Consider the following 27,427-nt stretch of genomic DNA (forward strand, 5'->3'; position numbering starts at 1 on the left):
TTTACGCGGGCTAGGGCCAGCGCACGGCCATGTGCAGCGTCGAGTGATATATCAATAGAAATATAATCCCATCTCTTCCAAACGGATTGAGATAATCATTTTGTGAGATGACCTCAACCTGAACATTTATCTTCGACAGTCACTGGAATATTCTAGCCTGGGGCCGACACAGATGTATATTTATTCAAACATGAAAATGGTGATGGTTATCTCTCTCTCTCTCTCTCTCTCTCTCTCTCTCTCTCTCTCTCTCTCTCTCTCTATATATATATATATATATATATATATATATATATATTTATATATATATATATATATATATATATTTATTTATTTATTTATTTATTTATTTATACATACTAGACTACCCGTTATCATTAGATAACTTGGTTTCGGGGGTCATCCATAAATGACATCACGTCTGTCACTTATCATCACAAAATAACCAGACCCCACATTCAAAAATACGTTTCTTGTCTTTTAAAAACTCCGATTTCTGAAATCCTATCTGTAAAGGACCATGACTTGTATGTTCAGTAATCAGCATATAGGTACCCGACATTATTTGGGTTTAGGAAATATATTACTTTTAGAATAAACCCTAACCACAACCAATCAAAACAAAACACAAAAAAACGCAAATATAACACACACACAAACACAAATACAAACACAAACAAAAACAGACAAAAAATGCATACACAAACCGAACCACAAACGGAAAAAAAACCACAAACACAAACACTAACAAAAAACCAAACGAAAACAATTACAAACGCCGAACACAAACCCATCCACAAACCAAAACCCCCCAAAAAAAACCCACAAACGTAAACAAAAAAGGAAACACAAATACAAAAAGAAACACAACCGCAAGCCTAAACGCAAACAATAACGCTTCATTCAACTTAGTAAACGACTATAGTACCCCAACTTATTCTTAGTCTTATGCGCTCTTATAAGCATATTAAAAGAAACTGTTTCTTCGATCTTGCCTTTACAATCGAGAACGTAGTAAAACTTTACACTGCTAAATGTATTGTTAAAAAATCTGCTTAAAAAAGTACGCACTATCGTGAGGTAAAAAAAAAAGACAAACAAAAACGAATTCCCCTTCGTGCGCAAAAAAATATACATAAATAATAAGCTGCGGGAATTCCCGTTCCCGAATAAAGATGTCTTTTTTACGTCAACTGTTTTTTTTATTAAAAATAATAATTAGTAGACAGTACGTTCACTTTTAAAATAAATAAAAGACAGTATTTAAAATACTTACCACATTGCACTTGCTCAACGCTAATTATGTAATTATTTTTTTTACCTAGCACCAAACAAAGTAATAAAAAGTAAAAATCCCCCCCCCCCCCAAATTGTGATATTTTACAAAGGGAAGTAATTGTGTTTTTCTAATTTATAAAGGGACGTAATGAGAGCTAAAGAAGTAAATGTAAATAATTTCAGACACAATTGGAATTTTTGTGAAAGGTGATACATGTTCTTAAATTTTGTTTTATGGTCATGACGACAATTATCACTATTATAAGTTTAGAAAATGAAAATTGTTTTACAACACCTTCAATATTAACTTTTAAAATCATGAATTTAGACGATGAGCACTTAGATATATAACACTATGACGATGAAGTATTTTATTTTCTTATATTCCTTAGGAATCCGCGGTTCGCTACATACATACATAGTTTAACTTTACATTATATATATATATATATATGCCCCCCCCCCCACATATATATATATATATATATATATATATATATATATATATATATATATATATATATATATATATATATATATATATAATGGGCCATATTTAGTGGGGGGCGATGGATGAGAAATGTGGTTAGTGAATATTTCTAAAAATATCTGCTCGTCCATTCGAGAAAGTTTGTTTTTTACTTAAGTTAAAAAAAAAATGTCAAAAGCCGTTATGACTGTGTATTTACTTCTTCTAATACTAATACAAAACAAAGCAAACTCTATTATTGTTGTCTCAAAGCAATCTAAACCCAATTGTAGATGTGAGTGTTTAAGATAGCACTACCTATAGTATAGAGCTTTGGTCCGTGTTCCAAGTTCAATAGCTGATTTCTTCAAACCTAAGTACGGGCTCGACCTGTGTGAATTAATTTATGGCCTCTTCAATTGAGCGCTCCAATGCAGTTTGCTTAACAGGCAGAAGTGACCTAATCAAATCCCGACATCCAAACATAACAGGAGATGGGGACACTTTAAGATTGTGCCAATGTAATCACAATACAACAAAGTGGGTAGTAGAACGTAAAGGGTGGCTAGTGGTTTGAACCTCAGGTGTGGCACATACAGTGGTGACACCATCCAGGGGTGAAACTATCTAGGGTGAGACACCATCAAGATAGTGACACTATCTAGAGGCGACACCATCCAGGTGTGATACCATCCATAGGTGAAACTATCTATAGGTGACACCATGCAGGTGTTAGTAAATACTACAATACGTATACAACCTACGCATATCACATATCATTTAATTAATCGTAAGTTTATTTGCATTTTCTGAAAATTTAATACATAAAAGTATTAACAAACCTCATGAAAATAGACATTTGCGACATTTTTCCTTTTTGTTTAACTTTCTCGTATACGAAGTATAAAAGAAGTATTGTAATAGTGAAAAAAAAAAGATATTTTTACAAATCTCGACGTTTTACGCCTCCCTGTGTCGGAAAAAAATATTTTTGCAATTTTTACCGTATGTCTGTGTATGTATGTGTGTTTGTGTGCGTGTGTGTATGTTTGTCTTTGAACACGATAACTTGAATACTGTTACAGCTAGGTTGGTGAAAGTTCATATATAAGTATTATATCAAATTTATAGTTCTGTATCAACTTTCAAGCGATTTCCGGTAACCGAAAGTGGAACTTATTCTAATTTCAATTTTCAAAAGTACTTTTTCTGATAGATAAATAATAAATTTCACATGTAAGTAAAATATTTAATTCTCTGCCTTTTAGTCAAATTTTGAGTAATTTCCGTTGACCGGAAATTTCCGATTTCGCAAAAAACTAATATGAATTTATAAAGTACTATTATTCCGAACTATTATGCAGATATTGTTTGCCGGTCACATGGTGCGCAATTTTTTTTCTACGAGATTCTATTCTTTTTTTAAAAGTTTAAATAATTAAAAATGGATTAAAAGCCATGTCTATATCCCGAGTTACCGATCCCGTTGTTTTATATCAGAATATTCGAGAAAGTTTAGGGGGAGATCACTCCCGGTTTATTTTTTCCTGTGAGGTTTTTTCTGTGACTTTTTTCCTACAATCGAAAAGAATTTGATTGAATTAATCTCTCTCATTTACTTGTAAATGATGATAACGATACAGAGTTCACTTAACATTTAGTTTCTTGAATAGAGGTTGGCATTGGTGTCTTGTATAGAGGGTTGGCCTTGGTGTCTTGTATAGAGGTTGGCCTTGGTGTCTTGTATAGAGGGTTGGCCTTGGTGTCTTGTATAGAGGGTTGGCCTTGGTGGCTGTATAGTTGGTTGACCTTGGTGTCTTGTAAATAGCTGTAAGATTTGAATCTAATTGAGATTTTATGCTTCTCTCGTATAGCCGTAATATTTGAATTTTAATCTTTTCAAGTACTACATTGAGGTGAAACATCGAAGTTTAAAATAAAATACATGGAAGGCATTGCACTAAATTAATCAAATACGAAAAATCAGAAATGTGGAACGTAATTGTGTTTTATCAATATTAAAAGAAGGTTTTGCGTTAACCTACAAACAAATATGGGCACCATTAAGGGAAGGCTTAGCATGACTTACATATATGGGCACCATGCTAGAGACAATAGATTGTGCCCTGCTCAAAAAAAGAAAAACCTGGTTTAAAAAGGGGGCATAATTGCTTGTTATTTTTATGCAAAAAATATTTTTCTGCCACAATTACACAAATTACACCAATTACAGTTTGCCTTCAATTACATAACAAATGATCCCACGATTAATGATTTCAGTGATACGTGCTTAGACAGACTTCATGGTAGCTAAATTAGTCAGTAGTGTGTGCTGAGACTGACTTGATGGTAACTAAATTAGTCAGTGGTGTGTGGTGAGACTGACTTGATGGTAGCTAAATTAGTCAGTGGTGTGTGGTGAGACTGACTTGATGGTAGCTAAATTAGTCAGTGGTGTGTGGTGAGACTGACTTGATGGTAGCTAAATTAGTCAGTGGTGTGTGGTGAGACTGACTTGATGGTAGCTAAATTAGTCAGTGGTGTGTGGTGAGACTGACTTGATGGTAGCTAAATTAGTCAGTGGTGTGTGGTGAGACTGACTTGATGGTAGCTAAATTAGTCAGTGGTGTGTGGTGAGACTGACTTGATGGTAGCTAAATTAGTCAGTGGTGTGTGCTGAGACTGACTTGATGGTAGCTAAATTAGTCAGTGGTGTGTGGTGAGACTGACGTGATGGTAGCTAAATTAGTCAGTGGTGTGTGCTGAGACTGACGTGATGGTAGCTAAATTAGTCAGTGGTGTGTGGTGAGACTGACTTGATGGTAGCTAAATTAGTCAGTGGTGAGTGGTGAGACTGGCTTGATGGTAGCTAAATTAGTCAGTGGTGTGTGGTGAGACTGACTTGATGGTAGCTAAATTAGTCAGTGGTGTGTGCTGAGACTGACTTGATGGTAGCTAAATTAGTCAGTGGTGTGTGGTGAGACTGACTTGATGGTAGCTAAATTAGTCAGTGGTGTGTGGTGAGACTGACTTGATGGTAGCTAAATTAGTCAGTGGTGAGTGGTGAGACTGGCTTGATGGTAGCTAAATTAGTCAGTGGTGTGTGGTGAGACTGACTTGATGGTAGCTAAATTAGTCAGTGGTGTGTGCTGAGACTGACTTGATGGTAGCTAAATTAGTCAGTGGTGTGTGGTGAGACTGACTTGATAGTAGCTAAATTAGTCAGTGGTGTGTGGTGAGACTGACTTGATGGTAGCTAAATTAGTCAGTGGTGTGTGCTGAGACTGACTTGATGGTAGTTAAATTAGTCAGTAGTGTGTGGTGAGACTGACTTGATGGTAGCTAAATTAGTCAGTGGTGTGTGCTGAGACTGACTTGATGGTAGCTAAATTAGTCAGTGGTGTGTGGTGAGACTGACTTGATGGTAGCTAAATTAGTCAGTGGTGTGTGGTGAGACTGACTTGATGGTAGCTAAATTAGTCAGTGGTGTGTGCTGAGACTGACTTGATGGTAGTTAAATTAGTCAGTAGTGTGTGGTGAGACTGACTTGATGGTAGCTAAATTAGTCAGTGGTGTGTGCTGAGACTGACTTGATGGTAGCTAAATAAGTCAGTGGTGTGTGGTGAGACTGACTTGATGGTAGCTAAATTAGTCAGTGGTGTGTGGTGAGACTGACTTGATGGTAGCTAAATTAGTCAGTGGTGTGTGCTGAGACTGACTTGATGGTAGTTAAATTAGTCAGTATTGTGTGGTGAGACTGACTTGATGGTAGCTAAATTAGTCAGTGGTGTGTGCTGAGACTGACTTGATGGTAGCTAAATTAGTCAGTGGTGTGTGCTGAGACTGACTTGATGGTAGCTAAATTAGTCAGTGGTGTGTGGTGAGACTGACTTGATGGTAGCTAAATTAGTCAGTGGTGTGTGCTGAGACTGACTTGATGGTAGCTAAATTAGTCAGTGGTGTGTGGTGAGACTGACTTGATGGTAGCTAAATTAGTCAGTGGTGTGTGGTGAGAATGACTTGATGGTAGCTAAATTAGTCAGTGGTGTGTGGTGAGACTGACTTGATGGTAGCTAAATTAGTCAGTGGTGTGTGCTGATTAGCTAATGTGTGCGACCTTGACCTACCGGGCCAATAGAAAAAAAAAGATGTCGGCATCCAACTGTTTAGCTCAGTGAGAGTAAGGATGGTTGACATGAGCGGACATACAGGAGGCTAGCTGAAACCAGGTAGAGTTAGCCATGGTACACGGCGGGATGTTTATAAACACACCTGGGACAGACACGGGCTGTTTACTTCAGGCGCCAAACAGCCGCACACAAAGGTGGCTTCAAACATTTTCAAACTATGTTAGAAGTTTCTGGGAGGCTGCTTAGGTATGGACAGACAGACAGACAGACAGACAGACAGACAGACAGACAGACAGACAGACAGACAGACAGACAGACAGACAGACAGACAGACAGACAGACAGACAGACAGACAGACAGACAGACAGACAGACAGACAGACAGACAGACAGACAGGCAGGCAGGCAGGCAGGCAGGCAGGCAGGCAGGCAGGCAGGCAGGCAGGCAGGCAGGCAGGCAGGCAGGCAGGCAGGTATGGGATGATGGACAGATGGCAAACCTAGTGTAGCACGCAACACAATGAGATGGGACAGCCGGGCCTGGAGAATAATTGCCGTCTTCAATTATGAATTACGACCTGGAAAAAAAAATCGATTTTGTTTGAGAAGTTTCATAGCTCATAATTCAATAGAAATTATCAACGTGAGAAATTCCTTCTTGCTACTTTGTCAATACCACGAATTCTCAAGGGCTAGTTGGGCTCATGGATCATTGGCTCTTTAGCTCTTTGGCTCATGGCTCTTTGCGCTCATGGCTCGTGGGCTCATGGCTCGTCGGGCTCTTGGCTCATTGGTCAATGGCTCGTTGGGCTAGTTGGGCCATGGATCGTTGGCTCGTTGGCCCATGGCTCATGGCTTGTTGGCTCATGGCTTGTTGGCTCATGGCTTGTTGGCTCATGGCTTATTGGCTCATGGCTTGTTGGCTCATGGCTTGTTGGCTCATGGCTTGTTGGCTCATTGGCTCATGGCTTGTTGGCTCATGGCTTGTTGGCTCATGGCTTGTTGGCTCATGGCTTGTTGGCTCATGGCTTATTGGCTCATGGCTTGTTGGCTCATGGCTTGTTGGCTCATGGCTCGAAAGGTGATTGGCGCACACTTTTATTCTTTTAAAGATTGAATCGTCTAATTATTTGTCTAATTATTTGTCTAGCTTTTAATTTTAACGTGCATTTGTCTAGACGTGGATTCATTGACCAAATTTTTGTCTCTAACGATCAGCCAAATCGTGGTTTAGCCATGGTTTCTATATTTAGACTGTTGCATTACAATATTCAGTTTAGTTGGGTATCTTTACCTCGTGTCCTACATCGTATGTCCTACATCGTATGTCCTTCAACTCATGTCCTTCAGCACATGTCAGATACAATATTTATATTTTATACAGATATCAACCTAAGATGCTATACTGTGTATTAAAACAAGAAATGTGTAGTCCCATATCTAAATATGTGTAGGTCTACATACAATTGTATTTGTACACGCTTTGTATTCAGTAATATAGTGTACTGATATGGATATACTTCGTCAAGGGTATTTAAAGACGGCTAAAGTGGAGTCTATAATATTCTGGTACTAATATTAGATCAGCGATCCGCGCTTCTGTTTATATTTATAGACAGTGGCGTAGCCAGAATCGTCTAATGGGGGGGGGGGGGGGTTCAAATTTTTTCAAACATTTTATATGTATGTATTTATATATATATATATATATATATATATATATATATATATATATATATATATATATATATATATATATATATATATATATATATATATATATATATATATATATATATATATATATATATATATGTACTAGCTGTATGTAATGGCTGCGAAATGATGTAAAATAAATAAAAAGCAGTAGGCCTACAACGAAGAAATAAGAAAAAACACACAATGTAGGCCGACAAAACAAAACACTTTATCACTCTAAACAAAACAAAAACACACAAATTATATACACATTACAGCCAAAAACAATGAACACAATCTGTTTTGAAATTCTTGTAAAAAGAGATTTGACAGAATGATTCCTAGAATATTAAGACAAGCCGAAATAGGGGAAGTAATCTCACTTTTAATATAAATATGTATATTTCTACAAATTTAATTGTAAATGTCAAAACAGATCAATAACTACTTTAGTATGTAATGTAGTAGTTTAACATTATTGTTTTTACAAAAATGTTTTGTCTACAATCAGAATTAAATATATTGTCTTTATAAATGCTAAAATATTACAGCATATTGAAAGTTTTTGAAATCAGAGTTAGCATAAAAGTATGCTTTTCAATCTAAAAGAAACACTAAATCTATTAGGTGGAACATTCTGAATAATAGCATATACATAACTAAATTATTGGTCTTTCACTTCAGATCATTCATTTTTTTAATTAGCTACTGTTTTTTTGTGTTCTCTAAAGATGATTTTTAAAAATAATGATAAGGTATGGGTTAGATCACTATATTGCACACACACCTCTTTACTGGTAATTGCAAAAGCAACATTTACAAAGTTTTACCTGTTTCAAAAGCTTTTATTCTGGCGGCATAGTACTTTGGCACCTCATTACGCGTTTTCCCAAATGTACTTAAAATATCAGTTCGGGGTCAACTTATTCACCACTGTCCGGACACTTTAGGTCAATTACCCTACCCAGCGTATATCTAGGTGTGACATTAATGTCACTCTAAACAATTACGGCCTATCCCATTTTAGGTGGTGAGGTGGGGATGGGGGGGGGGGTATTCAACTCAGAGTGAACATAGTGTCCTTTTTTGGATTATTATACACATATACTGACTCACACATATACTGACTCAGAAATAGATTCAAATAAGCAACAGAGGTATTATGACAGTAACATTTTTACAGAGGAGTTCATGGGGGTAGGGGTGGTTGAACCCCCCCCCCCCCCCCTTAACCTCCCCACCCCCTGCCTACGCCACTGGTTATAGATAAAACAAATATTTTAAATATCATGAGATCTTTTACATATTTTAGCCATCAAATATTTATGAAAGAAAGCAAATCGGTTTTATTTTTTATTTTCAGTGCATTTAGAAGTCTTGTCATTAAAAAGAATGTGTTATATTTATTTTATTTTTTGTTTTAGTTATTCATGATTTAAGTATTCGACAATACCAATGCTGCGACTAAAAATATTTGCTTTAAAACACCATCAGTAGCATGCGATCTCTGAGAGAAGATTCTCTGCCCCGTGAAACCAGCCGAGCGTGAACACAGTTTACAGACGACAGCAAGTTCTTAATCTTGTTACCTCCCTTTAGTTTTAAACGCTCATTTATCTGCCCCTAGTAGCCTTCACTAACTTAATCCGGCTCAATGATTGTATTTTGTAACCATTGGTCGAGAGCAACAGCTCAGTAGACTGGTTTGGTGAGCGCGTCTAGCTAGTTCTCCCCTACTCTTATTGAATATAGTAAATAATCTATCGAGTGTTCGCTACCATTTAATTTTGTTATCTCTCCTTAGTTAAATTTCATTTTTTTATGGCTAATTCAACATCTAAGTAGATTTAAAAAATAAATAATCTTGTCAACGAAGTGGAACGTATCTAGAAATTTTGAACGAAATCGATTTGTTAGAGGTGGGTCCATATTGATTTTAAAGATGTGTTTCAAACAATCAAACAGACGTTATGAATAAAGTAAAAGCATGTAAAACGCATTTTTATTGTATATATCTTTAAAAAGCTATTGTTTTACTTTCTCGTATACAGAGTATTGTAATCGTGTATAAAAACCACATGAAATTTTGACAGTTTTTACTGTTTTACACCTAAGTACTTCATCACATACGGAGTATAGGGGACTTATTTTAATCGGGCAAGAACGAAGAAGAAGAAGAGCGCTGTTTCAGATAGATCAACGAAATTTCAAAGACGATATGACAGACATTACGACAGACATTACGACAGACGATATGACAGACTTGAGACGAGGATCAATATGAGCTGAAACAAAACGAGATGTGTTTAGACCAGATGTGTTTAGACCAGATGTGTTTAGACCAGATGTGTTTACACCAGATGTGTTTAGACCAGAAGTGTCTAGACCAGATGTGTTTAGACCAGATGTGTTTAGACCAGAAGTGTCTAGACCAGATGTGTTTAGACCAGATGTGTTTAGACCAGATGTGTTTACACCAGATGTGTTTAGACCAGATGTGTTTAGACAAGATGTGTTTAGACCAGATGTGTTTAGACCAGATGTGTTTAGACCAGAAGTGTCTAGACCAGATGTGTTTAGACCAGATGTGTTTAGACCAGATGTGTTTAGACCAGAAGTGTCTAGACCAGATGTGTTTAGACCAGATGTGTTTAGACAAGATGTGTTTAGACCAGATGTGTTTAGACAAGATGTGTTTAGACAAGACGTGTCTAGACCAGAAGTGTTTAGACCAGATGTGTTTAGACAAGATGTGTTTAGACCAGATGTGTTTAGACAAGATGTGTTTAGACAAGACGTGTCTAGACCAGAAGTGTTTAGACCAGAAGTTTCTAGACCAGATGTGTTTAGACCAGATGTGTTTAGACCAGATGTGTTTAGACCAGATGTGTTTAGACCAGATGTGTTTAGACCAGAATTGTTTAGACCAGATGTGTTTAGACCAGATGTGTTTAGACCAGATGTGTTTAGACCAGATGTGTTTAGACCAGATGTGTTTAGACCAGATGTGTTTAATCCAGATGTGTTTAGACCAGATGTGTTTAGACCAGAAGTTTCTAGACCAGATGTGTTTAGACCAGAAGTGTTTAGACCAGATGTGTTTAGACCAGATGTGTTTAGACCAGATGTGTTTAGACCAGATGTGTTTAGACCAGATGTGTTTAGACCAGATGTGTTTAGACCAGATGTGTTTAGACCAGATGTGTATATGTTGTCATGGTTTGACACTGTAGCTGACAAATGAATTATCTTACCCTGTCTACCCGATTGCTCCCCTTATTTCTCTGACAGATTTATCTGCCTTTAACAACTTGATGTACTTTTGTCTTCCAGGATGCCTGCAAGTTTCTGGCCTATCTCCGGATCTACTCACGAAGCGCCACCTACGTCTGGATGTTCTGTGAAGGCTTCTATCTACATAGGCTCATCAGCAACGCCTTCAAACCGCCAAAGTCACTCGTCTTTCTGTACACCATTGGCTGGGGTGTGTAAGGGTTGGTTGGGGTGTGTACGGGTTCGTTTGGGTGTGTAGGGGTTGATGTGTTGAAGGGTTGGTTGGGTGTGTAAGGGTTGGTTGGGATGTGTAAGGGTCGGTTGCGGTGTGTAAGGGTTGGTTGGGGTGTGTAAGTGTTCGTTGAGATGTGTAAGGGTCGGTTGCAGTGTGTAAGGGTTTGTTGAGGTGTGTAAGGGTTGGTTGAGGTGTGAAGGGTTGATTGGGGTGTATAGGGGTTGATGTGTGGAAGGGTTGGTTGGGTGTGTAAGGGTTGGTTGGGATGTGTAAGGGTTGGTTGAAGTGTGTAAGGGTTGGTTGAGGTGTGTAAGGGTTGGTTGGGGTGTGTAAGTGTTCGTTGAGATGTGTAAGGGTCGGTTGCAGTGTGTAAGGGTTTGTTGAGGTGTGTAAGGGTTGGTTGAGGTGTGAAGGGTTGATTGGGGTGTATAGGGGTTGATGTGTGTAAGAGTTGGTTGAGGTGTGTAAGGGTTGATTGGGGTGTGTAAGGGTCGGTTGAGGTGTGTAAGGGTTGGTTGGGGTAAGAAAGGGTTGGTTGGGATGTGTAAGTGTTCGTTGAGATGTGTAAGGGTCGGTTGCGGTGTGTAAGGGTTGGTTGAGGTGTGTAATGGTTGATTGGGGTGTGTAAGGGTTGGTTGAGGTGTGTAAGGGTTGATTGGGGTGTATAGGGGTTGATGTGTGTAAGGGTTGGTTGAGGTGTGTAAGGGTTGATTGGGGTGTATAGGGGTTGATGTGTGTAAGGGTTGGTTGAGGTGTGTAGGGGTTGATTGGGGTGTATAGGGGTTGATGTGTGTAAGGGTTGGTTGAGGTGTGTAAGGGTTGATTGGGGTGTGTAAGGGTTGGTTGAGGTGTGTAAGGGTTGATTGGGGTGTATAGGGGTTGATGTGTGTAAGGGTTGGTTGAGGTGTGTAAGGGTTGATTGGGGTGTATAGGGGTTGATGTGTGTAAGGGTTGGTTGAGGTGTGTAAGTGTTCGTTGAGATGTGTAAGGGTCGGTTGCGGTGTGTAAGGGTTGGTTGAGGTGTGTAAGGGTTGGCTGGGGTGTGTAAGGGTTGGCTGCGGTGTATAGGGTTGGGGTGTGTAAGGGTTGGTTGAGGTGTGTAAGGGTTGATTGGGGTGTATAGGGGTTGATGTGTGTAAGAGTTGGTTGAGGTGTGTAAGGGTTGATTGGGGTGTGTAAAGGTTGGTTGAGGTGTGTAAGGGTTGATTGGGGTGTATAGGGGTTGATGTGTGTAAGGGTTGGTTGAGGTGTGTAAGGGTTGATTGGGGTGTGTAAGGGTTGGTTGGGATGTGTAAGGGTTGGCTGGGGAGTGAAAGGGTTGGTTGGGGAGTGAAAGGGTTGGCTGGGGAGTGAAAGGGTTGGTTGTGGTGTGTGATAAAACTAGTCTAGAGTAAGTATATTTGGCTATAGTCTATTTTCCATCACGCATACGCCAACCCTTTTGATTCCAACCTTAGGTTGTCCATTGGCCTACACAACGCTCTACGCAGCACTGCGCATCATCTATGCTAATGAGAGGTAGGTTTGTGCAAATCCCATCTCATGTTGTTCAAGGTGTACGTGTACGTGTACGTGTACGTGTACGTGTACATGTATGTGTACGTATGCCCAGACAAACAATGTTTTATCCTGGAATCAAATGCTTTGGCATCCATGAAGCGGCACAGGATTATGGGATGGCCCTACTGAGCCATTGATTGGCATCTCAATCAAACATGGTTCATCGATCTGATTTTTGCCAAGACAATTTTATACTTGAAGTGTCGGCCATTAAGTGTGGGCCATTAAGTGACGGCAATTAAGTGTCGGATAACATATGCTTTGTGTATAAACAAACAAATGCTGACTTGGAGCGGCCGTTAACACAAATGGCCAAGAAAGTTTTATAAAACAAATGCTGACTTGGAGCGGCCGTTAACACAAATGGCCAAGAAAGTTTTGGCCGTTAACACAAATGGCCAAGAAAGTTTTGGCCGTTAACACAAATGGCCAAGAAAGTTTTGGCCGTTAACACAAATGGCCAAGAAAGTTTTATATAAGACTTTCTAGAGTTCTTCCAGATTTTACGATCGGTCAGTTATTTTACCCGCCTACCTGTGTCGTTTAGAACTGTCATCTACCTGTCTCATCTACCAGTGTCATCTACCTGTGTCATCTACCTGTGTCATCTACCTGTGTCGTCTACCTGTGTCATCTACCTGTTTTGTGTAGTCCGCTAATATCGTCTAACTAAATCGTTTGCTAGCTGCCTTGATTGCCGCCCGACATGGCTCGTGTTACAACTGATCCTTCTTATATTTCATTTCTCCTGTTTGTTCGTGTTTATATCGATAGTTTGTAATTACTAATTGCTGTAATTTTTATTAGAACAGATGGTCTTTTTTCTGTCAAATTATCTGTCAAGTTCTTTTAAGTACTTGTTATCTGTCATGTTTTGTAGCACGATTTTCTCTGCCGTCTTCTTTGATAGTCATCTTAATTGTCAGGCTCTAATACAGTGTATGACATTTGACGGTCATTGAATGACATTTGACGCTCAGTGTATGACACTTGTCGATTAGTCAATGACATTTGACGGTCAGTGTATGACATGTGACATTTGCCAATATTTATTTCAGTTGTTGGGCCAAGCCATACGGAGAGCTCCAGTGGATTTTTTTTGCCCCTAATTTGAGCTGTTTAATTGTAAGTTTGATTCATCCCACACAACTGTCTTCACCTACATATCCCACCTACATATCCCACACAACTGTATTCACCTACATATCCCACCTACATATCCCACACAACTGTATTCACCTACATATCCCACCTACATATCCCACCTACATATCCCACCTACATATCCCACACAATTGTATTCACCTACATATCCCACCTACATATCCCACACAACTGTATTCACCTACATATCCCACCTACATATCCCACCTACATATCCCACCTACATATCCCACCTACATATCCCACACAACTGTATTCACCTACATATCCCACCTACATATCCCACCTACATATCCCACCTACATATCCCACCTACATATCCCACACAACTGTATTCACCTACATATCCCACCTACATATCCCACACAACTGTATTCACCTACATATCCCACCTACATATCCCACCTACATATCCCACCTACATATCCCACACAAAGACCTCACCTACATATCCCACCTACATATCCCACCTACATATCCAACCTACATATCCCACCTACATATCCCACCTACATATCCCACCTACATATCCCACCTACATATCCCACCTACATATCCCACCTACATATCCCACCTACATATCCCACCTACATATCTCACCTACATATCCCACCTACATATCTCACCTACATATCCCACCTACTTATCCCACCTACATATCTCACCTACATATCCCACCTACATATCTCACCTACATATCCCACCTACATATCCCACCTACATATCCCACCTACATATCCCACACAAAGACCTCACCTACATATCCCACCTACATATCCCACCTACATATCTCACCTACATATCCCACCTACATATCCCACCTACATATCCCACCTACATATCCCACCTGCATATCCCACCTACATATCCCACACAACGACCTCACTTGCATATCCCACCTACATATCCCACCTACATATCCCACCTACATATCTCACCTACATATCCCACCTACATATCTCACCTACATATCCCACCTACATATCCCACCTACATATCCCACCTACATATCCCACACAAAGACCTCACCTACATATCCCACCTACATATCCCACCTACATATCCCACCTACATATCTCACCTACATATCCCACCTACATATCTCACCTACATATCCCACCTACATATCCCACCTACATATCCCACCTACATATCCCACACAAAGACCTCACCTACATATCCCACCTACATATCCCACCTACATATCTCACCTACATATCCCACCTACATATCCCACACAACGACCTCACCTGCATATCCCACCTACATATCTCACCTACATATCTCACCTACATATCCCACCTACATATCCCAGCTACATATCTCACCTACATATCCCACCTGCATATCCCACCTACATATCCCACCTACATATCCCACCTACATATCCCACCTACATATCTCACCTACATATCCCACCTGCATATCCCACCTACATATCCCACCTACATATCCCACCTACATATCCCACCTACATATCCCACCTACATATCTCACCTACATATCCCACCTGCATATCCCACCTACATATCCCACCTACATATCTCACCTACATATCCCACCTGCATATCCCACCTACATATCTCACCTACATATCCCACCTACATATCCCACCTGCATATCCCACCTACATATCCCACCTACATATCTCACCTACATATCCCACCTGCATATCCCACCTACATATCTCACCTACATATCTCACCTACATATCCCACCTGCATATCCCACCTGCATATCCCACCTACATATCTCACCTACATATCCCACCTGCATATCCCACCTACATATCCCACCTACATATCCCACCTACATATCCCACCTACATATCCCACCTACATATCCCACCTACATATCCCACCTGCATATCCCACCTACATATCCCACCTACATATCTCACCTACATATCCCACCTGCATATCCCACCTACATATCTCACCTACATATCCCACCTGCATATCCCACCTACATATCCCACCTACATATCCCACCTACATATCCGACCTACATATCTCACCTACATATCCCACCTGCATATCCCACCTACATATCCCACCTACATATCCCACCTACATATCCCACCTACATATCCCACCTACATATTCCACCTACATATCCCACCTACATATCTCACCTACATATCCCACCTGCATATCCCACCTACATATCCCACCTACATATCTCACCTACATATCCCACCTGCATATCCCACCTACATATCTCACCTACATATCCCACCTACATATCCCACCTACATATCCCACCTACATATCCCACCTACATATCTCACCTACATATCCCACCTACATATCCCACCTACATATCTCACCTACATATCCCACCTGCATATCCCACCTGCATATCCCACCTACATATCCCACCTACATATCCCACTTACATATCCCACCTACATATCCCACCTACATATCCCACCTACATATCCCACCTACATATCCCACCTACATATCCCACCTACATATCCCACCTACATATCCCACCTACATATCCCACCTACATATCCCACCTACATATCCCACCTACATATCCCACCTACATATCCCACCTACATATCCCACCTACATATATAGATATGAATAACTTTCATATCTCAGCCTCAAACCTTACCTCTAACCTCTAGACCACAGCTGTTTATTCAAACACCCCATGCGTGTCGTGTCGTGCCGTGCCGTGCCGTGTCGTGTCGTGCCGTGCCGTGCCGTGTCGTGTCGTGTCGTGTCGTGTCGTGTAGTGTCGTGTCGTGTCGTGTCGTGTCCGCTGACTTGGTTTCTCTGGGATTTTGAATGCTGTACTCAGCAAACCATGTCAGACTATGACAGTGTGTGTGTGTGTGTATGTGTGTGTGTGTGTGTGTGTGTGTGTGTGTATGTGTGTGGTGAACGGAAAAAAAGTCACAGGAAAAAAAAACACAGAGAAAAAGTCAAAGTTTTTGCTTGGAAAAAAAGTCACGGAAAAAAGTCACAATGGAAAAATTTTATCGGAAAAAAAGTCATAGAAAAAAAGTCACAGAAAAAAGTCACACAAATCTTTTTAGAAATATTTTCATTTCTTTGTTAAGAATTGTAAAATTTTGTATGTTTATTATTGTGGGTTGTATTTTTTGATAGCTTAAATTATTTATAGACGTTAAAAGCATTATGGTTTATAAAAATTGTAAGTAAAAATACTCTAAGATAATTTACACAACAATCTCAAACTTTTGTTAAGTATTTAGTTAAGTACGCGGTAGAAAAGTTTACTATAAAAGAAATGTAGGCCCATCATTGTGTTTTGCATATGTTTTGCCGTAGGCTGTTCTTTGGTCGGCCTTCCCTCAGTAGGCATTGTCCGAACATATTTTGTGTTGTTGACGTTATGCGTCAATGACAGCCTTTGAACCTTGTCGGCTTTATGTTTTGATCCTTTCCTTTGTTATGTAATGAGCGTGATAAATGTAGGCAGTAAAGGTGGTTGAACTAAGCATAACTATTGTTGCGATGAGTTGAGGGCAGTAATTCAGATGACCTTACCATTTCACGGTAATTTAATTTTTTAAAAAATACGATGAAAACCGTGGATATTATATTAAATGCTATAAATAGTATGTTTAACATAATTACAATCTACATAATGTATACTAAATATTTTTAGATGAATTACAAAAATTACTATGCGTATACAACCTACATACATCACATTACATTTAATTAATCCTAAGTTAATTTGCACCCTCTGAATATTTAATACATAAAAGTATTAACAAATCCCATGCAAATATATATTTGTGACTTTTTTCCTGTGACTTTTTTTCCTGTGACTTTTTTCTTGTGACTTTTTTCCTGTGACTTTTTTTTCTGTGTTTTTTTTTCCTGTGTTTTTTTTTTCCTGTGACTTTTTTCCTACAATCGTGTGTATGTGGGGGGGGGGGTCAGATGGTGAGACTGAGGAGGGGTAGAATGTGATGACATCTGATAAGATGTCTGACTAGTGGGGGAAGGGGGGGGGGTGAATATCCAACTGTGATGGTGGGGGAGGGGTGTGGGGGGTCGAATGTCAAACTGTGATGGTGGGGGTGGGGGTGAATATCAGACTGTGATGGTGGGGGGGGGGGGTGGGTAAAGTCAGATTAAGACAAATGTGGAGGGGTGATGTCTGACCGTGAGAATTGGATATGAGCAGTGGCGTAGCTACCGTAAAGCTACCGTAAAGTAATAGGGGCCCAAGGCATTTAGGGTTCATTTTCCCTCTTAAAAATTTAAAACTTTTTACGTTGAAATTTTAATATTTCTTTTATATAAATAATTTTAAATATAAAATAAAAATTCCGTTTCTTTTTTATTGTAGAAATAATTAAAAGTTCCAAAAAGGCCACCAGCCCTTTCTTACTTTACAAGTAGTGGGATTCAGTGTGTGTGAGGGGGGTCGAACAGGGCCCATCCTTAATATTATCACTATATCTTTACCTTAATGACATTTCATTTGTTGATCTAATTAATCTTTAGTCAATATGGCGCTATTAACACTATAAGTTTTTGGTTTTCATCCAATCGCCAAGAAACTTTGGGAAATCGTTGAGAATACGCCAAAGGAAGTGTTTGTTTTTCCCAGACATTTTTCCTGAAAGAAACTTTGACTTTTGGGAAGGTATTCTGCCATTAAATCTTTTTTTTCTGAGGGCGGCGGTGCGGTTTGCCACTCAGAGTTTCCCAGCGGCTATCTTTGCACCTGGGGTCCGTTGATTGGGTGTCCGGCGCAGCGGGTCAGCGTTACTAGTTGATTCAGAGGTCAAATTGCACTGGCGCATCAGCCGGCACCCGGCAGTCGCCTATATTCGTTTTAATGAGCGCCATACACTAGGGGTATGTCGAGATACAAAAATCGATTACTAAATCGAATAAGGGGTGTCCTCCAGCGCATCAGCAGTAGTAAAGGCTGGGCGCCCGAGTTACCCAGCGGCTACCTGAGTGCACGAGATCCGTTGATTGGGCGTCCAGCAGAGTCAGGGGTACTACTTGATTCAACAGTCAAACTACAACAGTGGCGTCTTGCAGAGTCACGGGTACTACTTTATTCAACAGTCGAACTACAACAGTGGCGTCTTGCAGAGTCACGGGTACTACTTGATTCAACAGTTAAACTACAACAGTGGCGTCCTGCAGACGCCCTCGGCGTACATATGACACCAATCACACAAATATTCTAGAAGGGACAGAGGGGTTGCATCTGGCTACATACGGTAGTGTAACCAGTCATTCCCGCGACGCCCCTGAACCCAAGCGGTCGCCGAAACGTATTCAACCTCACAATAACGGAAAATGATTAACGTACACCCAATGCTTTCATACAGAACGCCCAGGGGCGTCTGAGCGGTAGTGTGGAACACACCAGCATCCAGCAACAAAGATCCGAATAAAAATAGCAGTGACGTTTTTACATTTTAACTAAACCTATCTCAGTTTTAGAAAACAAGGTCACACGACTAAAAATACACAATAGGTAACGCGTTGATGAAACCCTCACAAATAGTTTTGTTACCTGGTATGTGGGACTAGATCGCAGCAACGCGGACGGGAACGCTAGTTAGTATAAACATTCTTTAACATTCCACGGTGATCGGGAAGGATATTTTGATGTCTATGATGGTTCTCATTATTTGCTCATTTTGATGATGTCAATTGTTATGAAACAAATTTTAGATATGCCCATTGGGTCAGTAGCTTGGCCATTCTCAGAATCGAACATATAGAAGCAGCTAAAGTAGATCTCAATGAACTTATTAATCATTTTACAAAATTCAAAGCATGAAAAAAAAACAGATCTAAATAAGTCATGAGCAATTTAAAAATAAAATTGTTTGGTTAGTAGCGTCACAAGTTTAGGTGTTATCTTACGTGTTTACTAAAGGTGTCACACCATCGTCCCCAACAATTGTGCATTTTCTAAGGGGTGTTAACCCTCTCTCACTAATCTTTTATTACTTTATCTGGATACAATTTAGTGTTGACAGTAAATTTTACAATGTCTTGTCATGGTATCACTCCTACATGTAGTCATCCTATGTGGACCGCACCTCTGTCCCCACCTTGTGACGCTACTGTGTTAGATTAATTAAAAAAACAAATTAACTGAAAGCCTGTAATATTTTTACAAAATTACATACTAATATAGTATAAATACACAACCCGGACGTATAAAATATAAAATGTACAGAATATTTATATTATTTTTGAAATTCTCCAAGATATGTAGCAGTTGAATTCTTCGTTTAACGCCATTGTAGCCTTAAGGCTGAAAAAGGGGACCCACTGATAATTTTTGCATAGGGGCCCGAAAATCCTAGCTACGCCACTGGGTAGGAGTTTATTATGTCAGCCTGCCTGTTATCGGATGTTAATGCCTGGCATCTCATTAACTGGCCAAATGTAAACTCAATGACGTCATTGATACAAGGTTGGCGTCTGTAGATTTCAAAGTCGCCATTTTTTAAATTTCAGGTCAATTTCTTTTTCTTATGCAACATTTTACGTATATTGGTGACCCAATTACAATCTCATCCTAATGAGCCAAGTAATTTCAGGTAAGTCTCACTTTTACATTCTTTACTTAAGTTTCACTTCTAAATCATAACAACTCGTGTTTACAAAAACATAGCTTCGCCTACTCTGGTTCTAATTGGTGGAACAATCTTCCTAATAAAATAAAACTATCTAGATCTGAAAATATATTCAAAACTACACTAAAACAACAATTATTTAATGACCTCTCTAACTGATTCATTGAAACATTTCTCATTCATCTATTTTATTCTTTTTTTATCTCATCTTGTATTATAACTATGTAATATTATTTATGTATTCCACATTGTAGAGCTATGTTACTGCTATGTCGTTACTATGCAATTGCTTTTTTTACTTTCTCGTATATACGTAGTATAGAGAAAGTATTGTAATCGTGCAAAAAAAAAAAATCGAGATTTTTACAAATCTCGACGTTTTACACCTCACTGATACGGAAAAACATAATTTTGCAATCTTGTCCGTATGTCTGTGTGTGTGTGTGTCTGTCTGTCTGTCTGTCCGTGTGTAAACACGATAACTTGAGTACCGTTACAGCTAGGTTGATGAAATTTCATATATAAGTATTTTATCAAAATCGTAGATCCGTATCAACTTTTGAGCGATTTCCGATAACCGGAAGTGGTACTTTTCCTACTTTGAATTTTTCAAAAGCCTATAACTTGAGTACTATTTCAGATAGATAAATGAAATTTCAAATGTAAGTAAAAGATCTAATTCTCTACCTTCTGTTAAATTTTGAGTAATTTCCGTTGACTGGAAGTAGTAATTTACGCTACTTCCGATTTCTCAAAAAACTAATGTAAATTTTTAAAGTACTAATAATATTGCGCACTATTATACGCGTTTTTATTCGGCGTTTGCTTGGTGCGCAATGTTTTTTTTATGAGATTCTATTCTATTTTTAAAAGTTTAAGTATTTAAAATGGATTAAAAATCATAACTATATCCCCAGTTACCATCCCCTGTTGTTTTATATAAGAATATTCGAGAAAGTTTAGGGGAGATCACTACCGGTTTATTTAAAATGCTTTTATTAAATTGTTATTTTATTTGTTTATTTTAAAACGGCCAATGTGAAAAAAAGCCTTCGTGCCTACTATTGTTACCGTTATTGAATAAATGAATAAATGAAAATCTATCACCAGGTGAGCCCTGAAAGCCACTTTTGTCCTAATCCCACTTTTCTATCCCCAGGCGGGCCCTGAAAGCCACTTTTGTCCTAATCCCACTTTTCTATCCCCAGGCGGGCCCTGAAAGCCACTTTTGTCCTAATCCCACTTTTCTATCCCCAGGCGGGCCCTGAAAGCCACTTTTGTCCTAATCCCACTTTTCTATCCCCAGGCGGGCCCTGAAAGCCACTTTTGTCCTAATCCCACTTTTCTATCCCCAGGCGGGCCCCGAAAGCCACTTTTGTCCTAATCCCACTTTTCTATCCCCAGGCGGGCCCTGAAAGCCACTTTTGTCCTAATCCCACTTTTCTATCCCCAGGCGGGCCATGAAAGCCACTTTTGTCCTAATCCCACTTTTCTATTCCCAGGCGGGCCCTGAAAGCCACTTTTGTCCTAATCCCACTTTTCTATCCCCAGGCGGGCCCTGAAAGCCACTTTTGTCCTAATCCCACTTTTCTATCCCCAGGCGGGCCCCGAAAGCCACTTTTGTCCTAATCCCACTTTTCTATCCCCAGGCGGGCCCTGAAAGCCACTTTTGTCCTAATCCCACTTTTCTATCCCCAGGCGGGCCCTGAAAGCCACTTTTGTCCTAATCCCACTTTTCTATCCCCAGGCGGGCCCTGAAAGCCACTTTTGTCCTAATCCCACTTTTCTATCCCCAGGCGGGCCCTGAAAGCCACTTTTGTCCTAATCCCACTTTTCTATCCCCAGGCGGGCCCCGAAAGCCACTTTTGTCCTAATCCCACTTTTCTATCCCCAGGCGGGCCCTGAAAGCCACTTTTGTCCTAATCCCACTTTTCGGCGTCCAACTGTTTGTCACCCTGTACCGCCCACCCGCTGGCCAGTCGGGGGGATTGGAATACGAACAGTTCTCCGCCTTCATGCTTAACTCTCAGGTAAGTCATCTCTAAGTCACATCTAAGTCATCTCTCATGTAAGTCACATCTAAGTCATCTCTCATGTAAGTCACATCTAAGTCATTTCTCATGTAAGTCACATCTAAGTCATTTCTCATGTAAGTCACATCTAAGTCATCTCTCATGTAAGTCACATCTAAGTCATCTCTTATGTAAGTCACATCTGTCAACTGAAAATTGAAATTTTTGAAAGGCCGGACTAAATTTTCCTGAGGGAGGGACACTTATAGTATATATATTTTCTACATAAATTCTATTTCGTCCGGATATGGGGGGTGGGGGGTGGGGGGGGGGGGGCAGGCACTCCCCCAGAAGAGATGCCTGAAAGAAACTCTGAAGTCAACTCTCAGGATAAGACACATCTGACTTTCTAACCAAAAGCCAAAATTCTTGAAAATGCAGGATGTTTTATTAAAATAAAGCGGGAGTGATCTCCACTAAACGTTCTGGAATATTCTTATATAACACTATTGGGGATGGCAACTCGGGATATAGACATGATTTTTAATCCATTTTTAATTACTTAAACTTTTAAAAATAGAATAGAATCTCGAAAAAAAAAGGAATTGCGCACCGAGTGAATGGCAAACAATATGTATATAATAGTGCGGAATATTAATTTAGTACTATTAAAATTCATAAGCGTTTTTTTGAGAAATCGGAAATAGCGTAAACCACTACTTCAATGGAAATTACTCAAAATTTGACAGAAGGCAGAGAATAATTAGATCTTTTACTTACATGTGAAATTTAATTTATCTATCTGAAACAGTACTTAAGTTATAAGCTTTGAAAAATTGAAAGTATAATAAGTTCCACTTCCGGTTATCGGAAATTGCTGAAATGTTGTTACTTAACTACAAATTTGATATCATACTTATATATGAAATTTCATCAACCCAGCTAAAACGGTACTCAAGTTATCGTGTTCGCAGACACACATACACATACGTACATAATTGCAAAACGCGGTTTTTCCGACTCGATTACGCGTATAACGCCGATATCTGATAAATCTGCATTTAGAATTTCTGACAGATTAAAATAAGCCCCCTATACTCCGTACATGATGAAATACTGAGGTGTAAAACGGTGTAAACTGTCGAAATTTCATATGGTCTTTGTGCACGAGTACAATAATTCCTCTATACTCTGTTTACGAGAAAGTTACAAATTGGTAGTATGTTCAAAAGTGGGTTGTTATGTACAACGATTATTAAATAATAGCCATCGGTACCCGTTTCACGTGAATTATAGGCCTATTTATTTTAAAATGTACTTTTTTGAGAAAAATAATTTTTAAAATAGTTATTGGTCAAAACGCAATGTGCTTTACTACACGCTGAACGATATTAGTGACAAAGCAAAGAAACAACTAATTAGCTAAAAATCCGACACATTTAACATAACAAAGGCACACAATGATTAAGTGACTTAAATGATTCCGTTAAAAACTCGGCTATTCAATGGTATTCTTCTTGTTTTTAAAGTGATTTATTTTTATTAGGTTTTTATGTATAGATCTATAGATTTAAATGAAATAGTTCATTTCATCATCGGTAACCCTACCATATTAAGTGCACTCGCTGATTAAGAGACTTAAAATTAAGAGACTTAAAAGATTTCGTTAAAAACCCGGCTGTTTAATGGTAGTTAAGTTGTTTTTGTCTTTTAAAAACACCTATTTCGGCTGAGCTTGGGTCTGACCACACCATCCCTTCATATGCTAAAAAGACAAAAACAGGTGAACTCTACTTCACCTGCCCCGTGTCCTGCCAAGTCCCGATAGGCAACTTTATTATCAACATATTAAAATAAAATTTTAAGATTGACTTGGTGAAGAAACTTAACTTACGCGAATAGCCCTATTCTTTCAAAGTAAATTTTATACCAAGTGAGCTAAATCCATAGGTAAACAAAGATTTCTAGAAAATAACTAAGGCTTGAAACAGTTTAATATAGAAATTTACTTAGCGTCTACGTCTAGTTTTTCCGTAGATCTAGTCTAGATCTAGAATCTCTTGATCTAGAATCCAAATAGATAAAGTAAATTTTATAAGTTTAGGCCGGGAAAATTGTATTGCATACATTTCATAGCGTAGGCTAAATCATATTTGAATGAAATAGTTCATTTCTTTATTTTATTCTAAACTCGGAAGAGGACGTCATTAGTTTCGTGCTCTTTCCTTAGTATAAACATTAAGTGACGTCATTGTTAAATTTGTTAAATATGTTCTTGTCCCAACTATAAACACTTTTCCGGTTGCATAATTAAAACTGTTTTTTCTACATTCGAATATGCCTTTATTTTTTATTTTTCTTCTTTAAATAAAATGTTGGTTATACATTTAAAACATCTAACATATTATTTTCAACAAAAGTCCGTATCAAGTTCTCCATATATCGCTGAAGATTCTGATGTGACATCTGCGAAAATATTTTGCGGACAAAGAGTGAGAGAGAGAGAGAAGTGCGCACATGGTCTTTTATATATTACGATGACAGACCTTCAACCATATTTTTTTTGGCTGGCTAACTAGTTATCCGCATATAAAATGATTTTGTGGATTGATTCATTAATTTTTCCTGTCTGTAAACTATGAATGACGCCAAATGAATCAAGTTTAACAATCCAAAATGCCATTTGAAATTTTTGCTTCAAGTTGAGGCTGCTGTAGCACATGTATGACGTCATGAAGTACTAACAATGCTATATATAGCCGATAGCCTAACACCACAGACATACAGGAGGACAAACGAACACATAGCAACCAGCTCAAAAGTATAAATACATAGCAACGCCTTCAAGGTGAAATCTAAATTTACTACCAACGATAAACATAAAGCAAGTTTTAAATGAAACCAATATGATCTACCGTATTTAAATATTCATAAGCGGATTTTGACACTAGTCTATCTTACCGCTGTTGTCTAGCTTTATTTCTCGTGGCAAACGTTTTTCTTTAGCAGGGTCGGAGGGTTTCTGTCAAACACACTCAAAAGTGTAGAACTAACACGCTAGAAAACTACACACCAACTGACAGCCCATGAATGCACATGCCAATAGCTATACTCATAGCAATGTGCATAGTCATAGTCAAACCAATTAGCGTGCGGGTAATAGTACACGCACACCCACACGTACACCCACATGCACACGCACATGTACATGTACACGTACACGACCACCCACAAAGACACGCACATGTACACACACATATGATGCTACTATCCAATGAGCTCTATGAATCAAGTGACAACTTCTGTTTGTCTTCCCCAGGGTTTTTTCGTGGCTCTTATTTTCTGTTTCTTCAACGGTGAGGTAAGAGAGGAGAGTACCAAATACAATGTAATCATGTAATTACTTTGTTCTGTAATGTTAAATGTCATTACTTTGTTCTGTAATCTTACATGTAATCACATTGTCAGTAGCCGTACCCGTAATTGATGTGATAGGGCACTGATGTTAGTACTGGGCTCTGTGTCATGTCAGTACTGGGCTTTGTGTCATGTCATGCTCTGTGTGATGTCAGGCTCTGTGTCATGTCATTACTGGGCTCTGTGTTGATGTCAGCTTTAGTTTGATTTAGTTTAAGTCACTGTTTACATTTGAACTCCTTCTTTTTTAAAATGTGAGGTAAGAAAACTTTTAAAACGTTAGTATATGCGAACAATAAAACTATAAATCTATCAAATTTTAATAAACCTTCCTAGTAGTCATAATCGTAACTCTAATCATAACCCTAATCCTAACCCTAATCTTAACCCTAATCCTAACCCAAAGCATTAAGCCTCCACATCTAATTCCACATGGCCTCATAATTTATTGAGCACATCCCTAACCATCATCTGCTCCACACTACAGCCATACAGCCAATGACAGTTATACATCCATACAGTCAATGATAGCCATACATCCATAGTCATACAGTCATACAGTCAATGACAGCCATACAGCCAATGACAGCCATACATCCATACAGTCATACAGCCATACAATCAATGACAGTTATACAGTCATACAGTCAATGACAGCCATACAGCCATACAGCCATATAGCCAAACAGTCATACAGTCAATGACAGCCATACAGCCAAACAGTCATACAGTCAATGACAGCCATACAGCCAAACAGTCATACAGTCATGCAGTCATACAGTCAATGACAGCCATACAGCCATACAGCCATACAGCCATACAGCCAAACAGCCATACAGCCATACAGTCATATAGCTATACAGTCATACAGTCAATGACAGCCATACAGCCATACAGCCATACAGCCAAACAGTCATACAGTCAATGACAGCCATACAGCCATACAGTCATACAGTCAATGACAGCCATACGGCCATGCAGCCATACAGCCATACAGCCATACAGCCAAACAGTCATACAGTCAATGACAGCCATACAGCCATACAGTCATACAGTCAATGACAGCCATACGGCCATACAGCCATACAGCCATACAGCCAAACAGTCATACAGTCAATGACAGCCATACAGCCAAACAGTCATACAGTCAATGACAGCCATACAGCCAAACAGTCATACAGTCATGCAGTCATACAGTCAATGACAGCCATACAGCCATACAGCCAAACAGCCATACAGCCATACAGTCATATAGCCATACAGTCATACAGTCAATGACAGCCATACAGCCATACAGCCATACAGCCATACAGCCAAACAGTCATACAGTCAATGACAGCCATACAGCCATACAGTCATACAGTCAATGACAGCCATACGGCCATGCAGCCATACAGCCATACAGCCATACAGCCATACAGCCATACAGCCATACAGCCATACAGCCATACAGCCATACAGCCATACAGTCATACAGACATACATACAGCCATACAGTCATACAGTCATACAGCCATACAACCATACAGCCATACAGCAATACAGCCATACAGCCATCCAGTCATACAGTCAATTACAGCCA

At 39.2% G+C, this 27,427-nt stretch overlaps 1 protein-coding gene across 2 annotated transcripts in view; it reads left to right on the forward strand.

The window, feature by feature from the left end:
- The window catches only part of LOC131932088 (calcitonin gene-related peptide type 1 receptor), an 89,967-nt gene that overhangs the window by 59,147 nt on the left and 3,393 nt on the right, over window positions 1-27,427 (forward strand). For both annotated transcript variants that reach the window (XM_059288974.1, XM_059288981.1), the window contains exons 9-14: window positions 10,908-11,058; window positions 12,540-12,600; window positions 13,701-13,767; window positions 20,298-20,380; window positions 22,311-22,446; window positions 25,748-25,789. In XM_059288974.1, coding sequence (XP_059144957.1) covers window positions 10,908-11,058; window positions 12,540-12,600; window positions 13,701-13,767; window positions 20,298-20,380; window positions 22,311-22,446; window positions 25,748-25,789 — 540 coding nt within the window. The remainder of the gene's footprint in view (window positions 1-10,907; window positions 11,059-12,539; window positions 12,601-13,700; window positions 13,768-20,297; window positions 20,381-22,310; window positions 22,447-25,747; window positions 25,790-27,427) is intronic.

The sequence above is a fragment of the Physella acuta genome, unplaced genomic scaffold (assembly GCF_028476545.2).
Source record: "Physella acuta isolate Inbredline_101_S28 unplaced genomic scaffold, ASM2847654v3 ptg000105l, whole genome shotgun sequence".
In the NCBI taxonomy this organism is placed as follows: Eukaryota; Metazoa; Mollusca; class Gastropoda; family Physidae; genus Physella; species Physella acuta.